Below are 23665 nucleotides of genomic sequence, written 5' to 3' on the forward strand. Positions count from 1 at the left end.
ACTCAAAATACAGGTAACATATAAAGCGAGATTTCCCGAGATGTGAATTGAGTTTTTTGAGTTATCATGGCTGCGGCCAAGTGGGCTCATCTGTCTCACAGTGTATTGGAAACAATATTTAGTTTCTTAGATTTAACTGATTTAAGGAGTTCTTCATTGGTGTGTAAACATTGGTATAAACTTTTAACTGACGAAAACAATGACGTATGGAGGATGCACTGTATACGAAAACTTGCAGAAGAAGCACTGAAATCAGATATACTTTCGAGTGCTCCGACGTATAAAGCAAAACTTCGTGCTTTCTTTCATGCTTGGGATCCCAATGAGTGCTCTAGAAATATATATATTAAACCTAATGGCTTTACTTTACATAGAAATCCTGTTGCTCAGAGTACTGATGCTGCCAAGGGGAAAGTAGGTTTTAGAACAGGTCGTCACTGTTGGGAAGTTTGGTGGGAAGGGCCATTAGGAACAGTTGCTGTTATAGGAATTGCAACAAAAAAGGCTCCTGTGCAATGTACCGGCTATGTTGCATTGTTGGGGTCAAATTCAGAAAGCTGGGGGTGGAATCTTGTAGATAATCATTTACTTCACAATGGAGATAGTCAAGGAAATTATCCACAACTGAATAATGCTCCAAAGTACGAAGTGAGTTGCATGTTTCAACATTTCAATTTTCATATGTGCATTTTATAAATTATAACTGTAGTGAATAGACTGAACACTTCAGAATTAATTTAAGTTAAGGATTAACAACATGTAGCAAAACATATGAGGGGCACTTTTTTCATGCATTTTAAATCAGTTTTTGAAATGTAGCATTTCATAAAGACTATCTAAGGTGTAAGATAAGTAATAAATTATAACGTTAACTTTAAAGATAGCAAGAAAACCTGCTTGTCCATCCACACTACTTATCCATTAAATAAACAACAACTCATAGCCAACCTTTATTTAAATATTTATAAAGCCTTCCATTAAATTCCCTTAAATTTAGATGTTTAAAAACAGCTGGTATGGGTAGAGAAAGCACTAGTAGAGGAAGGTCGAAACATTGTTCGCTCCTCTACTAGTGCTTTCTTTACCCATACTGGCCATTTTTAAATATATAATTTTCTCTACAAGTGGGTTTTCTCATCATCACGGAGTATTATCCCATAAATTTACTGAATCCACTCATTTCATATGTAGTCATTCTATTATAAAAATAAAACTGAAGGTGACACATATTCTTATACTATTTATAATTGTGTTCTGTAATCATACCATTTTAATCATTAATGATGAAAAAAGAAATGATGATGCATCAGCACTATCAGTTTCCTTTAATCATGAAAACCACAATCAGATCCATTCTAACTCATCTTAAAAAAAACAGAAAGAAATTGGCCTCTTATAACCCTTTCTTCCTAGATATTATACTAGTAACCTTCTTCTGAATTCTTTTCAACAATTTATGGTCCTTTCTAAGGCTAGGAGCCAAAGACTGAACATGATAATACAAATGTAACCTAACCAATACAATGAAATTATATATTCTTTATTTGTATATTCAGTATTTTTGTAGATAAACTTAAAATCCAATTTGCTATCTGACTAGCAACAGAAAACTGCTTGGATGAATAAAGAGACTGGTCAACCAGAATACCAAGATCCATTTTTTCCATAACACTTCTAATGTTATTCCCATCAAAATTATATTTATAATTTAAATTATCATAACCCAGAAGCATTACTTTGCATTTATTATTATTTAAAGTCAACTGCTATTTATGTACCCAACTTGCTAAGTAATCTAAATCATTTGGCAAAACAGCAGCATCTTCACATTCAGCAATACCCAATACCTTAATATTATAAGCAACTTTAAATAATTTATTGGCTATTTTTTCATGTACGTTTTTGACATAAATTGAAAAATATCAAGGATCCAACATTGAGTTTTGAGGTACTCCAATTGTAACATTAGCTATTTTGTCTAAACTCCATGTATAATAAACCTCTGCTTTCTTCCATCTAACAGCTTTTCTATCCTGTGAGCTAGACTATTCTCCATGTTTATATTGATAATGTTTTAAAAAGTCTTCTCTGTAGTACATTGTTAAATGTTTTTTCAATATCCAAACCAATTTCAGACTTTTACTATGAATCATATAAGCATTAATCTCTTCATAAATTGTTAAAAGGTAAGATTTTTCCCTAGCAAAGCAATGTTGATTCTCCAACAAAATTTTAAAGTTTCTACTTGATTTTGCAAACCAACTTTTATCAGGCTTTTGAAACTTTCCTACCACTGATGAAATAATGATAGACATATAAGTACTTGGAAAATTTTTATGATGTTCTACACTTACCACAGTTATTTAAGTAGGAATATGAAGAACAAAAGAAGAGTTTAGTAATCAAACCATCTTATAATCATCAGAAATAAGCCTTTTTTTATCATCCTTCAAAGGCCCGACTTGTATCTTAACATTTTGCTCACCATTAATGTATTTAAATAAATTCTTATGAGATAATCCAGTATATTATATTATTGAAATTTGGTAATTCTTCAAAGTTTATTGAGATAAAAATGAAAGTGGCCTTGTGGTAAGCTTTGTTATAGGCCTAGTTATTAAGGGCTGTTTCTATAAATTGGAAAAAATGTTGTGAATTAAGTCTTTAACATGCTCTTTTCCAGCTTATAGTATACATCCATCCCATTTGCCAAGTTAAGTATGCATATACTTTATTCATAAATTTTATCCTTTCATGAGTAATTATAAGTTCATTTTTAACACATTGGTGGGGAAGTACCATGCTGTGAAAAAACTCATAGCTGGTGGTGGGATAAGATTTTCAATTCTGCATGCTAGGTATGAGTTATCTTGTAGCATTATATTTAGCACTACCTTGGAATACTACTTGTATACTGATATTTTATACAAGACGTCATTTTACAGGGGTGTTATGAGCCACAATTTCTTTCAATTGCTCTTATTTTTTTGGCATTTTGCAGACAATACCTAATCCCAAAATGGTCTCTTGTATAAGATATAATTTCTCCTTGATCACTTCAATAATGAGATGGCCTGTATTTACAGTCCAGGAAAAGATTTGTGCATCAATGAGATTATGGTACATTGGTGTGGTGGGCTCATTTTGTTTTTAAACAATATATCAAAAGTAAATTCTACAAATATGGGATCAGACTTTATGAACTAGGCAAGTTGCATGATCTGGTACTGAAAATATGTGTATACTCTGAAGCTTCCCTTGATGAACATATGAGTTTGGAGAAAGCTGCAACTGTTGTATTCTTGATTTGATGGCTTATAATCCAGACAACAGTCATGTTTTATACACGGATAATTATTACAGTTGTATGTATATGGTGAAAAAACTGACTGAGTACTCAAGTTATGTGTGTGGAATATTCTAATTGTAAAGAAACTTTTATGGATGTGGTCAAAAAAAAGTTGAAGAAAGGGGAACATGAATGGAATTGGTCAGAATAAGTGGTAGTTTGTAAATGAATGGATGAACAGGATGTGCTCACAATAAGCAACATGCACAGAGAAAAGACAGTTGATGTCACAAATCAAAATAATATAATTTATAAAAAAATGCTGTATTTCTCATGACTAAAATGGTGGCAAATCTGATCAAATGTTTACTCAACTCTATGAAAAACTGTATAATGTTATAAGAAGATTACCCTTTATACCATTGAAATGTTTATTCTAAGTACCCTCATCCTGTAGAGGGAAAATAGAGGACATCAAATGAAACTCTTGAAGTTTTGGGAACAGGTAACAATTTAGCTTCTTGGAAATACTATGCTGGATCTACATGGCCAAGGTTTACATGCAACTTCAATTCCACAAAATGAGTTGTTTTTCTACCTCATATGCTACTCACAGAAAAGAAAGATAACCCAATCAAACCATGCTGTGTATGCTCGAAGGAGATAAGAAAATTGCTACATGTGTGATGCTTTTTCTGAAAAATCAGCCCTGTGTGTAGAAGTCTACTTCAAACACTACCATGTGCCTCAATAATGGACAAGTAAACAAGAAGACAGAGACATTTGTAATCATTTGTTGGACTTTTTTTTGTAATTTGGTTATGATGTGATAACTTATTAGTTTATTACATTGAAAGAATAAAATTATGTATTGTGAAAACATTTATTGATTGTCCATTACTTATCAATTTATACCTGATCAAACAATGCTATGGATCATGTAAGATAACTATGTTTTGGTTATAATCACTTATTTTTGCATTGTAACCATCTCTTTTTTTAGTGTTAGTTGTTTTGTAGTGAGCTTTGTAGAGATGACAAGTACTTGTACCTTAATAAATTTTAATAGCACAAATAATAATATAATACATATCTGATCATGATTATTAAATAGGTGTGCTCACTAAATTGCTATCAAATTGTTTGTTGCATTATCTTGGACATCAGCATTATTCTGTAATCTTTTCTACAAGTACACCCAGCAGTCAACATGTTAAAGGAGTATTTTGTTACTGAATATTTAATTAATTTATGTAGTATTTTACCAAGGAAATTAAATTTTTAAATTGTTATGCAAATTTAAAAATAATAATTAAAAAAGTTTTTAACATCTCTAAACTCTTTGTATAAGCAGCTAGTTAAACTAAATTTGCAGTTTTGATTTTCTAAGTTTAGGAAATATTTAAGATAATTAAGGAAATTTGTGACACTAAGACATAAGACTTTTTATGCTGAATTCTGAGGGCAGTAGAACAATAGGTCATAAATATAGGAATTGGAAAGGTCAGACATATCCAATTAAGGCAGTTTTGTATTTCTAGTGGATTTGTGAAATAAACTGGCATTTAAATTGATAAAGACTGCAAAATTATAGGAATTTAAGAAAATGGTTAACAAATATTTGGGAGATTTGAGCTAGCTTCAGTGATTCATTTTGTATTGGTTGAAGGACTCTGGAAGTCTGAATACTTTTGTTTCATAATTACTATAATAATAATAATAATAATAATAAAAAAGATCAGTCATTACTTAGAAAAACTAAATATATCTTCAGTTATTTGTATTTCTTCAATATAGTAATAAATATATGGAAGTAGTTGCCATCTAGAGTGATAGAAGCTGCTACTTGCATCCTCTTGTCTTTCTGCCTGCAGAGGTTTTGTATGAAAACATGATGTAGATTTATGAATTCCAAGCCTTTAGCAACTTCAAAGTCTCAATCATGCCCTCTCCCATTTTCCCTGGACTCTCCACAAAATCTTGGTAAAAGGTTTGACTGTTCTTATCATTTCTCCAAAATTATAATCATTCAGACACATATAGGTTTTTTCTGAATTCTCCACAACATATGAATATTTATTTTTGTATAAGATGATCAAAACTGAACACAGTACTCCAAGTAAAGTCTTACTACTGCTTCATAGGTTGAACCAATGGCCTGCTTCAACTGTACTTTGCATTTCTGTGTACAGGATCAGTCAAAATAGGTATAGTGATTAAATTGCAGTCATCAACAATAAAATTTGTTTGTTATTTATGAAACTGTAACTCAATAAGAATTATTTTAACTATTAAATATATAACATAATGCCTGGTAGGTGTTCACCTTAAGTTGCTACACACTGGTGTGCTCTGAGAGTAACAAACACCTTCCATTACAAAATTTAAAGTTTCATGTGCAAGTTCATTAATTTGTCTTTTTGTTATCTGTTAAACCTGTCATTGTTTCTTGAAAGATCGTCATACACCACCCATGTATTTCGTTAAACTAAACTGTTTCAATTAAAATAGTATTGGTTTTACACAGATTTATGTCCATGTTGGACATAAAGAAAACATACAACATATGAAAATAGTTAATTTAAAAGGGGAAATAGGGATCTTAAAAAATACAGAAACATTTTAGGTAGTTTAAAGAGAAAATGCAGTTGAAAAAATAAACAAGCATAAGGTTTCAGATGTAATGTTGACATTATTTCCACAAGCTGCAAATCCCTATTGTTTGCTCCATGTCTAAAGCTGTAATATTTCGGAGATTCAAAGCTTCAGCTTGTTTTCTTTTTTTTTGTAATTGAATTTTTGCTTTAAGCTACCCATCATGTTTTTCTACTTTTTGTAAAATTTCTATTCCCCTTTTTAAATTAACAATTTTTTATAATTTTGTATATATTTGAACATTATATCAGGAATGAAGTTTTCTTTCATGGACAAAAATGACACTTCTTGTATTTGTTGGGGTCATTTTACAATGAAAGTCCCTCTGCTTTAATGAAGTTATGTGTTCTTTAAAATATTTTTTATTAATAATGAAGTTTGTGCATTGATACTTGCAAAACTAAAGAATACCTGTACATTGTGCACCTCAATATTATGTTACATATAAGCATGTTTATGTTCATATGATACTTATGATTTTTCATTTTGTATTGCATTAGAAAGGAGAAAGAATTCGAGTTATTTTAGACTGTGAAGACAATACTCTAGCATTTGAACGTAATTATGAGTTCCTTGGTGTTGCATTTCGTGGACTTCCTGACAAGAAGCTCTACCCAGCTATCTCTGCAGTATACGGAAACACAGAAGTGTCAATGGTGTATTTGGGTCATCCTTTGGATGGTTGATAGAAATATCAAGTTGTACAATCAGTTTTATACATAATTACCAATGTGATCATAAGGTAAGTGAATAAAATTAGTTCATTTTAAAACTGAGTTGAATTGGGCCATTCCAGTCACCAGATTTGTAAAAATTCAAGGTTTTATTACACTTGAATTTAGGTGTACCTCTTAGGTACTATATATTTATCTTTATCATTTTAATACCAGAGCAAATAAACTTTACATATAACTAGTAAAGAGCTTGATCGCTTTCATGTTTTTCAAGCAGATTGAAAAGGAAAAGGAAATGGAAGGAAGCTTATTCATGAGCAAATGTTTTTGAAAATCTTTGCTGGATTACATTAAATTCAAAATGAAATGTAATAATTTTAATTACATATGAAAGTTTCTTATTTTGAAGTAAATTGTTTTATGGTTTTTCAAGTAATTGTAAAGTAGTTTTCATGTTGGTGTGCTTTCAGTTGTGTTAATGTTTTTATTGGATATGTGTAGATATGTGTGAATATGATTGTGTGCATCTTAATTAGGATGGTGATCTTGTTAAAGTTATTTGATGAGAAAAGTAAGATTGACCTTTTTCTTTTGTTATCTTACTTGCTTTTCTATGTCATATATGTTCATATGAATTATCTTTCCCGAGATATAAAATTTAAGGAAGTGTCATACTATATATGTATGAACAGATATTTAAATGATAAGTTTAACCGAAACAGTTAATGAATGTATTTTTCTCATCTGTGTAGATATTTATCCAAACTGTTACGTGAGAGTCATTTAACCCTATTGATACTAGTAGCTAAGGGTCACAGGGCATATCACATTTGTAGATTTACAAATCAAAATTTTATTGAACTACTATATTATAAAGGTATATCAATAAACTTGGTATCAAATTGTAGATTTTAATTGAAATTTTAGTGTTATACATTTGTGAAATAAAAACATAGCTAAATATCAATTTCTGTCACATTGGTACATTATCTTCCGAGTTTGATCACATTACATTTTATGATGCCCATAATACAATGTCTATAGTTTCATATGAGTTAATCTCAAGTTTTCAATGTTGGAAAGCTAGAATATAAAATAAGAACCTTATACATTTTCTGTTTCTTTAGATACCATAATATTTATTGAACACATTACCATAATATTTATTGAATAAACTATATATTGTCTGTACTGGAAACAACAGACTGTACTATTCATTTTGTTTCTTCTAATTTCTAAGCCATCTGCTAACATAAAATAACTGCAAAAAGTAAGTGTGGAAAGATGAGAAGTGTAAACTGTAATGATAAGTACTTTAAAATTTGTTATCAATACTAACAGTACTATACATTTTATTTTGCATTTGTAACCATTAATTCCAAAACATCTCTCATCCAAGTCCTTGTGTTTCCCACATTTTGACCTCCCCCTTTTACTTGACTGAATTCTACCTGTTTGGTGTCAGTCTCACCAGGCTTATCAGTGACTACAAAGTAAAATTAGACCTAGTGAGAGCTCATCTGTTGTGTTTTATACACCTTTGGTCACAAACAGGTTAATTACTCTAGTTTTTACTTGCAGACTCTTTCTCCAGTTTTCTTTTCCTCCCTGTTTTAGCCCTCACCCAGTTCACTTTACTCTTCCTTCAGATACCACACATCTTATACGTCTATGTTTCTTCCCATCCAAATCTTAGAGTCCTTTCAATATTTCCTTCATTTGTTGAGATTGTATCTTCCAGTTTTGAGATCTTATATTTAACATTGTGTCAACTGCATGGTTAGGGCCTTCTCTTACTATGTAGGCTAGATTTGCAAATCCATAACTATAGGCTTCTCCTACTCCACTCATGAGAAGAGTCTTCCCTTCTTCTGAGGGAAGCCACTTGTCTGGGATTGCTTGAAAATACTTCAACATCATTTCTCACTTCCACCCAATATCATATTCACCCAAGAGTTTTCCTCAAATCATTTCTCAGTCATGTCCAACTCTCTTCTATCTGTGAGCTCTAGATCTTTTATTCACCAAGATGTAAGACTATTCTACTCATACTGAATGAGAAGTTTTATCACTTTTGCAGACCAAGGTTTTACTGAAATCACTTATCTCTTTGGCATTCTAATGGTGATGCAAGATTAGTGGAATCACACATGGGAATCTTTGATATCAGTGGTTCTCCTGTCTCCTCCTTTACTTCCTCCAAGAATATAACCCCTTCAGTTATGCTTGCAAAGGTATTGATATTTCTTAATATACAACTGTGATGTATTGTTCATTAACCCAATTGTTAGCTGTAGCTGGCATGGGCCCTTATTGTGTGATGGTTGAGGAGCTGTGTGTGGATTCTTCTTCCACAGCTGTCATTGAACTATAGAGACTGAAAGTTAAGGAAGTGAGCATGTTCAGTACAGACTGAATGTGCTCCAACATTACTACACTGATTGGCCTTCTGACACTTTGTGTGTAAGATTTCAGATGATCTTGTACTTATTAAACCCAACCTTGCAACACCTTTTAGGTTTCTCACCTATCCCTGTCCTTCAGTAGGGATAAAATGAAGTCTCCCTTTGTTGTGCTCCTGCCACTAGATATTGCACTTTGTGGGCTTTCTTTTAGTGTACTTGAAAGGAGGCTCATCCAGGTAACTTATGTAACAGTCTCTACCATTTCAACATGGTATTCTAGTTAATTTGTGCACAAAGGTGAGTCTTTGTTTCTGAAGTTAACAAGTTCCTTGCTTGATAATGTATTTCCAATAGACACATGCTTTTGTGCATGTTTACATCCTTCCTCCTCACTTTTCTACTGTACTTTTTGTAATTATATTGTCAAAAATGAAGATTTTCTTGCATAAATATAGAGAGTATTTGCACAAGGAGGTGTGTCATGTTCTTATTGGTGGAGGGTTTTACTGCATGATATGTCATCACACAGTAGCTCAAATTCATATGAATTTTAGGTGGGGGGTTTCACAAGGCTTGTGGCATGCAAATCTGTGAGGCAGAATAACTAGACTTCAAGAGGAAATGACTGATCTGTGCAAGAAGGTGAGTATCTATTGAAAATACATTTTCAGGTAGGGAAAGTTTTAACTTTACTGACTTATTTTTATACCTTTCATTACTGGCAGAATTCCAAAATGATATCATATTTACTGTTGTAAACTGTATTTCTTTAATTTTGTAATTGTTTGTTAGGTGGGAGCTGCTGGCTGTATTAATTATTAAAAGACTGTAAAATATCTATGTATGAGGATACAGATATCAACACACATAGTTTGATATGCAAGAATATCATGTTTTTTAACTCCTTTAGTGAAATTAAAAAAAAATTTCAGGTACTTAGTTTGAGTGTTGTAATAATGACAACACCTGGTCCAGAAAGTCATTAAGATTACGTTGGTCTAGTTTCTTCATTTCTTTGTTCTCAGCAGTAGGTGATGTCTCTTCTACCCAAGAGGATTTTACAGTAATATATAGTATCTGGGTTAAAAGGATTGACACTGTAAAATCTATTGCTGTCCATTTATTACATTAACTGAATTTAACAGCTGACTAATACTGTGAGGGAACAAAGGCCTCATGATAACAGTATTAACTGGATTAGGAAAGCAATTTTACCTCTATAATTTAGGTATGCTTTCTTTAACCAGTTTTTACAAGGAGATTGTTAAGAGAAGACTAATTTTAAGAACATATTTCAGTTTTGTGGGGTGTAATCCTGAGAGAGGAAGCTGTGGAGATAAATACAGCATAGTACAAAAGGACTCATGTTGTCTGCATAGGTATGCACACTATGTTTTTTGTTTATTTGTTAAGACTTTGTTCATTTATTCACATTTTTTCCAAACTCCCTATTTCACACTTAGAGGAACTAATTTTAAGAACATGTTTCAGTTTTGTGGGGTTTAATCCTGAGGGAGGAAGTTGTGGAGATAAATACAGCATAGTACAAAAGGACTCATGTTGTCTGCATAGGTGTGCACACTGTGTTTTTCGTTTATATGTTAAGACTGTTTATTTATTGACATTTTTTCAAACAACCTATTTCACACTGAGAAGAACTAATTTTAAGAACATGTTTGAGTTTTGTGGGGTTTAATCCTGAGGGAGAGGAAGCTGTGGAGATAAACACAGCATAGTACAAAGGAAATGATAAGAGAAAAACTTTGTTCATTTATTCACATTTTTCCAGACTCTCTATTTCATACCTAGAGAAACTTAGTCAATTTATTTGTTAAAGAATGCTCTGGTTATTTCTTGATCAAACCTACTGTTATTTGCCTCTCTAATACTTGTCAAAAAAATCTGTTTTATGTGAAAATACTGTAGTATTCAGTTAGTACAGATTGAAAGTAATGAATTAGTAGTCAGTTTCTTCTGTTATTCAGTTATATGGTATGTGTTTGACTACATAAAGGTAGTTTTTAAGCTAGGATGTTTGCCTTGCAGTTGAAATATTGCTTATACAATTAAGAGTACAACTTACAAGTGAACATGGTTGTAGAAATGGTTTAGAAAATAAATCAGAAATAAACTAATTTGTTATTGCTATGTTGATTTGACTTTGAACTGTTTTCACTAAATAATTTAAAAAGAAATCTGCCCAATGATAGGACACTTTATAATAATGCTATTAACTATTATAGTTAATACTTCATTTTACTTATGTTCTCTCATAATTAAACCATTTTTTCACTGTCCTTTGTATTCTTCACAAGTTAAAGAGCTTATTTCTGAAAACTTTAATTAAGAAGATAAGATAAGAGCAAGACTCAATACAGTTTGTGTTATTACTGTGTCACAAGTTTCAATAGTAAGAGATGAATTACCTTTAAATTCCTTAGCAGACATGGAAATAAAAGGAGTTGCTTTAGTTATGAATCTGTAATTATTTAAGTGGAATTAATAATAGTTTTGGTAGTAATTACTATTAGTTTTTAATTACAAAATGTGTATTTTAATTTATCTTGTATCATTCCACCTATATCTTTGTCATGGTTATTAGCCTTTACAATCACCAAAGCCTGATTATTAATCTTTTTTTTTCATAACTAGATAATAATTTCTAACTGGTTTTTATCCTGTGTTTAATCTGCTTATCTACTGCTGTTATCAGATAAATCTTGAAAAAAGACTATTTTTGCTTTGGTAGTGGATGGAATTAAATCCCAGGTCTTTTTGCTAGAAGTTTAGTGCATTATTCACATGATGGGGATCTGTTTATTAGAATTTGAATCAACTAATGAATGTTTTTAAATGTGTCATGTTTTGCTGTCACAACCAACACAGAAAATAGTCCTTCTTAGGAAGATGTCAGAAGATTAGCAGTCAAACTATAAGATAAAAACTAGTTTGTAATAAGTGTCTAGTAATAAAGAAAGGAGAAAAAATATTGACTCCTAACAAATCAATATAATTTTAATGAAAGTACCTTATCTGAATATTCACATATGTTTTACATTTCAGATCAGCCATCCATATCACTCCAGGTTGTACCTGAAGTACATCCTAATCTGCCTTTGTGGTCCAACTTGACCTGTGCATCTTTGTTTGACTAATTTCATGACTGATGTCTGTTGAAATATGAAAAATTTGACTTGTTTTCAACAAATCTCATGTCAGTACTACAGTACATTTTCACTTCCACTTTGAACTCCATATATATTTTATACAATTGGAACATTATTATTGAAGATTTATGAAAAGATTTCAGTGGAGTTAAGTGGTGAACAGTTGTGGAATACAAATGATGACACCACATTTCAGAAGTAGACTAAAGAAAGACATGACAAGTATTTTCTCCCTAAATATACCAGAACTCACAAATTGTGTCTGAAACCCTCTACTTATGTATTGCATTGCATACCTTTGAATGTAACATGACAAGGACAAATTTTGAATTTAACAAAGAACAACTGTATTGATTTTGTTACAGAAGTTTCATGTTTTAGATTTTATGCTTTCAAGTTTCTTTATCTGCTTGGTGATGTGATATGTTTGTGCATTTGCCAGTGTTCATTTACTTATTCATGGGAATTTCGAGTTTTGTTGAATTTTAAACATTAGCATAACATAGCAGTGAGGGCTTCAAGTTTCAGATACTATAACAAATACTGTATTTCATTCATTGTTAATATTGTAAAATTGATGCCAACAAAAGTACACAAAAATATTAACTGATTATTAGCATTATAGATATATTTTTGAAAGAATGATTTCTACATCTTGCAGTACAGGTGTCATAAGTTTAAAGGAAGTAAAGACCTAATTCACTTTTTTTTTTAACAAGTTTGTAAAGCCACATCCCTAACCTACTGGAGTGATTTAACAATTAAGAATGTTTTTGAACATCTCTTTTCTGAAGCACTTTAAGCTTATATGTGTATAAGTCATTTACCCATAACGAATGCTTGAAAATTTAAGGGAACTACTCATAACATTTGTATTAATAATTAAAGTGAAACAATACTTTGTCAAGCCTTGTATTTTTTTCAAGTTTTTGTTTATTTTAAAACGAAACCAAAATTGTGTACATAATGAGTGTTGAAAGAACTTAAAAGTAAATAAAAGAAAGAAATATTACTATACAGTGTAAATGATAATAAAATAATTAATTTCAGAACTTAACAAAAGAAAGGTGTGTCACAGAAGGGAGAAACAAACTGATAGAAGAGCTTGAACATTTTTAGTTATTAAAGTTTATGGAAATGTCCCAAAGTATATATATATATATATTTTTACTCATGTGTTTAAAAAATGGTGAGAAATTTCTTTCCTACATAGCTTTTTGATCTCAAGTTGAATATTGTACTTAATTGTTGATCCATCCAATTCTCTTCTGACTTTACCAGAATGAAAACGTCTAATATTTTAAAATTTGACAAAGCATGCTTGTCTAGTATACAGCTATTGTACAATACACATTACATGGTTAAATGTATTTTCTCCTGTCACTCTTATTGTAGTGAATATCATAAGGAATCATCACTTCTTAGTTTATTTAAACAATAGCATTATCTTTGAATGTACAGTTATATGCTTGCAGCCATATTGATAGTACTCTCATGAAACCAAAAAAATACTATCTTTTGACAGTACTACTATTTTATTTATGTTTTTCCTACTTCAAATGAAAATAATAAACAGTGTGATGAGCATAGAATATATTTGCTGCATTGCTTAAGAAGATGCCCCACTTTTTAATACTGCTGGTATATGTACTCCTTCTGTTGAACTTTGGAGTTATTTTTAAGTATCTTCACAATATAGAACTATCTATAACTTATAAATTATTAAGACCTATACATTAATATATAAAAATAATTTTTTGTCTTCAGAATTAAATCAAACAACATATTATAGAATACAGAGAATTCCAGTATCTTTAAGATTAGCACATTCTCAGACATAATGGTAGTAAAATCCTGGCAGCTGTTTTTACTTTTTTTGACATTTACTTACAAATGAAAATCATGTAAAAAGAAAGAAAATCTTTATGAACACATATTCTGTGAAGAGTGTAAAGGAACTAATTTATGTTTTGTGCTTATAATCTTTGGCAAGGTAGCTAGTAGTAAGATAAAATAAATGTCATATTATCTTTTACTGAAGTTTCATACACTGAAAAACTTTCTTCCAGTGTTTGTGTGTGTGTGTATGTACTACATGTGAGAGTCTAATTAAGAAGGATATTCCAGAAAAGAATAATGAACTTGTAGCAAAACTAGTAGATTTTTCTTACCATGATTTTTGTAACTGAAGGTTTATAAGAAAAAAAAGGTGGTAAAAGAATTTATTAAAAGAAATGTGTTCTGAAGAACAAGTAAACTAACTTGCAGAAATGTTAGACATAATTAAAACCTATGCAGTTTAAACTGGTTATTATCGTAAATTAAATTATATTGTATACGAGAAATGGGCATGATTATTTGATCTCGTGGAAGTGGTTATTAGTTGTGACCTCTGAAAGTTTTGGTTTTGTACTTTTATTAAAATATTCATTGATTTTTAGACAGAATTGCTGTGAATCATAACCCTAATTTTAAGTTATTGCTCTGTGCAACATCTGATGCTTCTCTTTGTGTATGTCTTGCTCAACTGAAACAACAGTACTTTTTTTCACTCAGCAGCTACAGATTTCTGTAGAACCAGAAAGAGCAAATGTTACATGCTCTACCCTTGAAATACCATTATGCATATTGCCACTTAAATTGTGCTAGTCATCGGTGTTACATACCAATTCTGTTACTTTAATCTGCTTATGCTACAGCTATACAAATGTTTTATAGCCATAATGATTTTATTTTTTGATACAAAGTGTGAGAATGTCAAGAATGACAAAACCCAAATATTGAAACACATTCTCAAACTGAAAACTTGGAAAACTATTTTGAAAGAAGAAAAAAATTAAAAACAACATAGTTTTAATTCTTCTGGATGTGCAGACTTAGAATATTTACAACTACAGAGCCATATAATTTCAATTTGCTCAGATTTAGAACATGTTTGTACAGACTTAGCATTATATATATATATGTTGAAATGCATGTTCAAAAGATTTTTGCCTAAGTAGATATTCTTTATGGAGATAGAACACATTCAGGCTGCTGAAGGTAATAATATAAATTAAATATAAATGAATTTAAATCTACTTAATTCTAAAACACAGTAAACATCCTAGAGCCAATTAATTATTAGAATAACAAAGCATGGAGCTAATAAAGCTTAAAGCAGGAAAATACTCAAGCTTAGACAAAAGTTATATGTCTTACAAAATTTGACTCACACATAGAATGAAGTTAAAACTATAAGTATACATATGTGAACAAAATAAAGGTTAAATGTTATTTTTTCAAAGTTTATATTATATTTACTTTGTGAATTTGAGGAATTAGTTTTTGTTCTTTTGAGTTAAATGTAGTCTTGTTTCTGTATAAACATGGCATATTGAAGGTTTCTGTGACCAGAATCTCTCTTTAATGACATTTTTGTATTGTTATTTTAAAATGTGCAAAGTAATAAAGAATTATTTTGGTGAACCATTATCCTTATATATGGTGGAGTTTTAATTTCAGTGAAATGTTGATTAAGATTGAAATTGTGTAGATATTCTTTAGATGTTTTCTATTTTAAAATTGAAGTTTGATTGCTAGATTCTTTAAATATTTTCATGAATATTTACACTTTTTTCCTTCAAGTTGATTGATTACATTAATTATTTTGCTGCTTTAATTGTGTGGTATAGATAAGTTTATTTTGTTCAAAACTTGTGTAATTATTGTGATTTATGATGGTATTAAGTTTGTCTCATTATAGAGGATACCCACAATGTGTATTGTTGAAACTCACTTTTCATAATAATGTTATTCTCTTATGTAGTTGTTGTTTCTGAGGTTATTGCTCAGGATATTGAAATTAAATAATGAGGAGATCTTTTCAAATGCCTGAAAAAATTTATGTATTATATACATAAAAACACAAAACATGTAAATAATGAAGTAAAAATGATCACAAAATAAATTTTTATAAGGCTGTTAATGTGAAACCTTTTTGTATTATCTCCTTGAATATCTGCACTAGTTAACAGACAGATCAAATTTTGAGAAGAGTATTTAAATATTTATTTTATAATTTCAAATTAATTAATAAATTGTTTACTTTGGCATATTCCATTTACATGTCTAATGTTTCTTTGAGTAACAGATATTTTGCAAAGTTTTCTAGAATTCCTCTTTTAAAATTGACAGCTTTGATATCCATATTAAAATTTATTTTAACATAATTTTCTTCTGTAATGTTGTAGCTTTCACAAACATTTTCACTGTCTTTCTAAGCTTCTATCATTCTTTCTTCATCTTGTGTCTGTGTCAACTGTGGCACTGTACATAAATCAGGCTTTACTTTGAATGAGACAAATTCATCTTGTAAGTCTATTGTACACCTGTTTTCATAATTTTATTTGATCCTTAAAGATGATTTTGATTTTATAGTCGAACATTTTTAATGTATTTAAATTGCATTTCTGCAGTCTGTATTTCTAAAAATAATTTATTCTGTTTCTAGTTTTTCTGCTGATACTTAATTTTCATATTCCTGTTTTTTTTATATACTTTGCAGGATTCTCTTTAGTCACATCAAATAAAGTATTTTAAATTTCTTGTTTACAGACTGTGTAATACTTGTTTTTCCACTCTTTTATTGTGTTTTGTACTCAAATAGGAAATTATCAAGAGCTGGATTTTATTAAGAACACTTCCTTGTAACCTTTTAGCCTTCATTTTTTGAAACTTCAGTCATCAGAACTGTGTCTTGCACATTATACATTCTAATGAGTGTTTCTCTTTCTAGGTTGAATACTTTGATTCAGGTCTAACATTGTATTTTTTATTTTCTTTTGTTTCATTTGGGAAGTTTGTTTTCTAATGCTTGCATTCTATTAGACATTACACCTGTTTCTTCAAATTTACAGTGGACTGTCGGTTGTTTGGTTTTTTTTCCAGATTTTTGTACAAGCAGAAGTTTTATTGTTGGCATACCATTTGATATATGCCATTTCTTTTATAGAGTTCATCTATTGATTGATTTTGGCAGGAATTACTCCAGTAGTTTGTTTTATGTACAGGCAGTTAAATTTCATGTTCATAGTGCCCAAATAATTAGTATATTCCTCTTGTTGTATATTCAAGACAATCTTCATCTTGCTTATTCTCTTCTATATTTAACTCTGTTCATGTTGAAAACCATTTTTTGTCTGATATTCCTTTGTAGACAGACTTGGTCTTTTAAGTTTCATGCCACACATCCATGTTATTTTTCATTTTTAGATATAAAAGTGTTGGTAGTTTTATTATATCATAATATTTGTTAAAGAAATCGTGTGTTGACCTTTTCTGAGAGATCCAATGTTTGGAATCTATGTCTGAAAAATTCTTTACTTGCTTTCAGACCAGTGAGGTTTTAAGTGATGTGTTACGATTCCATTAATGTTGTGGACTTGTAATTTATGTCACATTTTATATAAAGTACCTTTTTTGTTCCCTGTCTAAATTAGAAAGTTTGTTGGATAATGCCATGGCCACATCTGTTCATCAAATTTACATATTAGTATGGATATCTTTGAAGTAAAGGGCATTACTCACTGCATGCATGTTTGCTATGGTTTACTTTGTTGAGAGCACAAGTCAGAGACAACTGCCTCAGTCTCTTGTTATTCTTGTCTTTCATTTCTGTTAAAATTTAGTTATTTCAATCCTCAGGAAGACTGAATGGACATTTTAATCTTTATGAAGACTGTATGGATATTTTAATCATCAGGAAGACTGTATGGATATTTTAATCTTCAGGAAGACTGTATGGATATTTTTTTTCAGACTAAAAAGATTTTTGCTTCAAACAAAAGTATCTTTCAGATTTTATTTTTATCTTCTCATTGTTAGCCTGACAATAATGAACTGGCCTCTTTATCTTCCAAGTTTGAATGCTCATATTATCATTCTTGTGTTTGCAAGCTGAAACACCATTTTTGTTCGCTGGGCTTCTCTTTTTTTCACACTGACACTTAAATTCATATTTTTGGTATTGATTTTTGGGTAATGGGGAATATGTTATTTTTTGGCACTTTTTCAGAAAGAGTTTTGGAGATCATTAATGTTATTTTTCATGGAATTGCTCACTTGGGTTGTTTTAGAAATACTTCCTTATTCTGACTTCTCCTTTTTCAATTTTGATCAGGTACAACGTTTTTTGGAGAGAGAGACAGTTCAGATTTTATTGTAATTTTTTGTCACTGTTGGAAAACTGTAATACTTTAACCTTGTTACAGGTTTTTCAAATCCTCTTAGTTTGTGCTGTTATCTTTCTACAGTATCAAAAAGCTATCTATGCAGAGTTTTGTATTTTAAACATTCATTTTCTCATTTAAAACGCAAACATACCTATTGTCAGATTTTATGGGTCTTCTAGAGGAAATGTTATACATCTTTGTTTATTACAGTAGTTTTGAACCCACTATGCTCTTCCATTGTTGAATGCCTTTGTTACATGGACATTTCTCAACTGAAACTCTTATCTTCATGAAACTCTGGACATGAATACTTTAATTCAAATTGTTTTATTTATTCCTTTATACTTAACCATCTCTCTGTTTATTTGTTAAGAAATGTCAGTGAGATTAGGGATGCTTTGTCATGCACTTCTGATGTTCTTTATTTTTGTTTTTATTGTGCCTGCAAAGCCTCAGTTCCCATTTTTAACTAGACTTGCTGTGTGTGAAGCCTAGTTTTCCCTAGCCTTTCTGACATACATTTCTTTATATATTTTGTATTTTGAGTTTATTTAATTTGACAGTTTTTACTGTACTTTGTTAGCTTTCTTTCAATACATAATCAACCCGCCTCTTTGATTTGTTAGTTCATCTTTTCTTTTTCCTTTTTGATTTGGAAACACAAATCTACATGTGAGTATGGGTTTCATTGTAGTGAAGTGCATTAATCACTGCATGCAGGTAAAGCTATTTAAAAATATAGAGATATCTGTTTGAAATTCTGTGGTGTTTGTTGGAAATATGTGCTTTATTTTCTGAGGTGATATACTGAACAGTGTCTTTAAAGGGTTTTTTTTCACATCATATACATCTTCTGCATTTTGCTATCTTCCTGGTGTAAATTTCCTGGTCATGTCCTTTTTTTCACATATAATTTTATATATTGCTAAATAAAGTTTCTAAGCCATAGGCAAATTTCAAGCCAAACTTGTCTTTCATTAGGCTAATTAGTTGTTATTGTGAGTATTGTTTCTGAGTTGTAAATTTTGGTACTTATTATAGATATTATGTTCGTTTGAGACTTTAGATTACTTTGTTGTCTAGGTTGATCTATTGAGCAATGTTTCTGAGTCATAGGCAGATTTCAAGCCAAACTTGTCTTTGATTAAGAGGAAGAAAGCGTACTTAACATATAAATTTGAGTTTAAAAATTGCACTTCTATTCTTTTTTTTGTTATCCCTTTCTTTTTGTGAACCACATACATACTAAACTTCTATTATGCTTATATAATATTTTTTTTCCTCTCTCCAGACAAGAGAGTTGCAACATAAGCTGGTCTTGAGCATAAGACTTAATTAATCCTACCATTCTGCTCTGTTCAGTTATTGCTTACCAGTATTAAAGCTGTTCTTAAATTTTGAACTTAAAGTTCAGGAAGAATGTCCTTGTTTATATTTTTAACTTTTATTTCATTTTTTGTTTGCTTACAGGCATTGCATTTTGTATCTATATTCCTTTCAACTTTTATTTGTTACTGACATTAGGTAAACTTTGTTGTAGTTTGTATATAATTATTTTCTTTCTTTTTTTTTAGGAAAAGTTACTGTCTTTAATCAGACATTTCTTTCATTTCCCAAACTCAGGTTTAATTGGTGGATGATTTGATGGTTTCATTTAGTATTTTTTCTCAACCCCTCACATTTGTGGATTGTTTGCCTCTGATCTCTCATTATTTTCATATTATACAGTTAGTTGTTATTCGATCTGTGGTGTTTGTTGAAGATATGTACCTTGTTCTCTAGGGCAATCTATTAAGTAATGTCTTTGAGTTTGTTTTTTTTCACATCACATTTCAATCATCTTCTGCATCTTGTTATTTTTCTGGCATCTGTGGGTTATTCTCTTTTTTTGCAGAGGTTCTGTAGACAATGACCAATTCTATTACTTCATCTACCCTCTCATTAGAGTGATCAGTAGTGATGTCTTTGACTAGTTGAAACAAATGCAGAGAAAGCTATTTAAAAATATAGATATATCTGTTTGAAATTTATTTTAATTGTGAAATTGTTTGTATTAAAGAAATGAAATTACCATGTGTATATGCCTTCTTACTAAGGTTTGTTATGTATTGCTTTTTCATAGAAAATGTTTAAAGATTTCATGTATTGTAGTTAAATTAATCATTTCCAACAGATAATTTTTTTATTATAAAATATTTTTCCAAAGTATAAATTGATATGTAAATTTCCCGGTCATCTCTTTTTTTTTTTCACGTATAATTTCATATATTATTAAATAAAGTTTCTAAGTCATAGGCAGATTTCAAGGCAAAATTTTCATTGACTGTCAAACAAAAATGTTACTTAACAAATGCCCGAACTTATCTGTTTAGTTTTGTCGGTCAACATGTTATTGTGAATATTATTTCCGAGTTGTAAATTCTGGTATTTATTATATATAATTATGTTCGTGTGAGTCTATAGATCAACTAACTTAAAACATATTTTGTAATATTTGTGATACAAGAATTATTTTAATTACATCTGTTTTTGGATGTTAGTTAAAATAGCTGAAACATAAATTAGTAAGTTATATTAATTTACTTGGAAAGGAAAATGTTAAAAGCAGTTCATATTTCTCCAGGTTATTTGCTACCAGTGGTAAAGAAGCCATCTTTAAATTGTGAACTTAAGGTTGAAGAACAATATTCTTATTTATAATTTAAGGTGGAGATATATGTGTATCTTCATGTGCTTTATAGAGCTGAGTGATTAGTGAAAGTTACTAACTGATTAATCATTGAGCTAATTAATTATATTAGTTAAATAACTGATTATTGTCACATGAGACTTGGATAACTTGAGTAATTAAGAATAGTAGCAACTGAAAACACTAAATTTGATTAATTATTTGCATATGTTGTGACTGACATCAAATAACTGATTATTTTTTCTGAAACTTGGATTGTTGGAGTAATTTAAAATAGTAACAGGAGGAAACACTAAATTTTGGTTAATTTGTGTATGTCATGACTGATATCAAATAACTGATTACTGTCATACAAAACTTTGATTTTTGAAGTAACAGTTGGAAACACTAATTTTGGTTAATTATTTGCATATGTCATGGCTGATATCAAATAGCAGATTATTGTAATATGATACTTGGATTATTGGAATAATTAAAAATCATAACAATTGGAAATACTAATTTTGGTTAATTATTTGCATATGTCATGACATTAATTGATTAAGCTGAGCAACCTTGAATTAATTAAAAATATTAATGAGACATCATAATGGAAATATTTTGCTTGCTTGGATAGTTGGAGTAAACAAAGACAATTTCAGTTTCTTGATTTTTTTCATTACATTAATTGGTTTAATCATCCAGCACTACTTTTATATAATATTGTTCATCTTAATTTGAAATGTTTCATGAGACATTAAATGTAATCTCAGACCAGTAATATGTTACTAGTGCTCTGTTCTAAGAGTGTTAGTGAACTTAAATTGAGTAGATTCACCTTACAACTGTAAATTTATGTCTTGTTCAAGTGTAGGTACAAAAAAAAAATGTTTTAGAACAGAGCAAAAGGATTTATTAGAATAAAACTACTTTGTTAGAAATGTCATACTTTCAAATATATTTGAGCTAATGCAAATAAGGTAATTTTTTCTGATATATTAACTTTTGATGTACAAAATCTGTTATTATAATGTCAACCATAGCCAAGTCACTTTTGTAAAAAGATATTGTGTAGTAATGTTACTTAGACATTGCCATCTTGCTCTTACAAAGATGTACTTTCTCCACACATATACATCTCAACCTTTTCACTGCATAATTACATTTAATGGTCAGTCCCTGATTACTGCCATTTCTACAGAAAAACATTTTAAATTATCAGAACATTTTGCTCTATTATGCATTATGATACATAAGATGCATTGCATGTCTTTATATTATGGTATCAGTAATTTATATACATTATGGTAAAAACAGATTAAATATGACAATCAGCCAGTATTTCAGTGTGTGAGTGGTATGGATGTTTTGTATGGTCTATTAGTTGGAACCTCAGCTGAGGGATTTATACTTGTGTTTCCTACTCATACTCCCAGAAATGAACACACCCAGTGCTTGTCAGTTGATTGAAGTTTGTGATGGGTTGTTGCTTTTCAATGTAGAGGGAAAATTTTTTTGATGGTCAGGGAGAAATGTCATCCTCTGCTGTCAATGACAATTAATCTTCCATTGATTATGGTCACTTTCTGTGGTAATAGGTTAACAAGGAAAAACAGTATTTACTTGGCACTGAAAAGCAGTTCTTCCTTTACTGATAGGTACAGTTACGGCTTATGGAAAAACCATGACTTTAAATAACCCAAACATTTGTTGAATGTTGGTATTGTAATTTAAAATATGAATTTAAAAATTGCACTTTTATGCTTTCTTTCTTTTAGTGAAACAAATGCATACTAAACTTCTATTGTGTTCATTATATCTTATGCTTATATTATCTGTTTTTGCCCTTCTCCAGACAAGAGAGTTGCAACATAAGCTGGTCTTGAGCACAAGACATAATTAATCCTACCATTCTGCACTGTTCAGTTATTGCTTACCAGTATTAAAGCCAGTTTTAAATTTTGAACTTAAGGTTAAAAAAAAATATCCCTGTTTATATTTGTACCTTATCTTACAGAAGTTATTGTACAACATACATATTCTATGACACTGTTTACAACAGTAACTAATTGATGAAAATGTTCTAATAAGTGATCTACTGGTGAACTTATAGAGGGATGAATGAAATTTTGATCCATAGGAACATTGCCTTTAGGTCTTGTGACAAAACGTATTTTTTATTATTTCATCAGTAGAATATAACTTAAAATATTATAAATTTCTACAGTATACTTTTATTTTAATATTTATGAAAAATAGATTTGTTGTGATTCTAAAAATTTCCATACTATCAACAATTTAGTGAAACATAAAGATTGATTCCAAACTAATGATTGCATTTTATTCTTTGAATTTATTAATATATGTATCCAGTTTTTAACATGAACTAATTAAACTGCTTCCTGGTATGGTACATAGTAACCAAGTCTTAACAGAAGAGAATTGCACTCCAGTTATTGCTGTATCTGTTGTAAGAAACTAATTATACTGGCACAGTTGTTATTCACATCAAAAAGCATGTATTTGGTGATATAATATTTATGTTATTAACTAAGCAAAACTAAAGAGATCTGACAATACAATTTAGTTAAAGAT

At 30.1% G+C, this 23665-nt stretch overlaps 1 protein-coding gene across 3 annotated transcripts; it reads left to right on the plus strand.

Moving 5' to 3' along the window:
- Window positions 1–9: 9 nt before the first annotated feature.
- Window positions 10–22924, plus strand: LOC143232477 (F-box/SPRY domain-containing protein 1-like). 3 transcript variants are annotated; one of them, XM_076468003.1, is made up of 4 exons: window positions 10–648; window positions 6445–6686; window positions 9578–9665; window positions 12087–22924. In XM_076468003.1, the coding sequence occupies exons 1-2, from the start codon at window positions 67–69 to the stop codon at window positions 6628–6630; spliced, it is 768 nt and encodes a 255-aa protein (XP_076324118.1). In that variant the 5' UTR covers window positions 10–66; the 3' UTR covers window positions 6631–6686; window positions 9578–9665; window positions 12087–22924. The 3 variants fall into 3 exon arrangements, with proteins under 3 accessions (XP_076324118.1, XP_076324119.1, XP_076324116.1); XM_076468004.1 differs by lacking the exon at window positions 9578–9665 and adding an exon at window positions 10322–10402; XM_076468001.1 differs by lacking the exon at window positions 9578–9665 and having other exon boundaries at window positions 11–648.
- Window positions 22925–23665: the final 741 nt, after the last annotated feature.

This window comes from Tachypleus tridentatus, chromosome 11, assembly GCF_004210375.1.
Source record: "Tachypleus tridentatus isolate NWPU-2018 chromosome 11, ASM421037v1, whole genome shotgun sequence".
Taxonomy (NCBI): domain Eukaryota; kingdom Metazoa; phylum Arthropoda; class Merostomata; order Xiphosura; family Limulidae; genus Tachypleus; species Tachypleus tridentatus.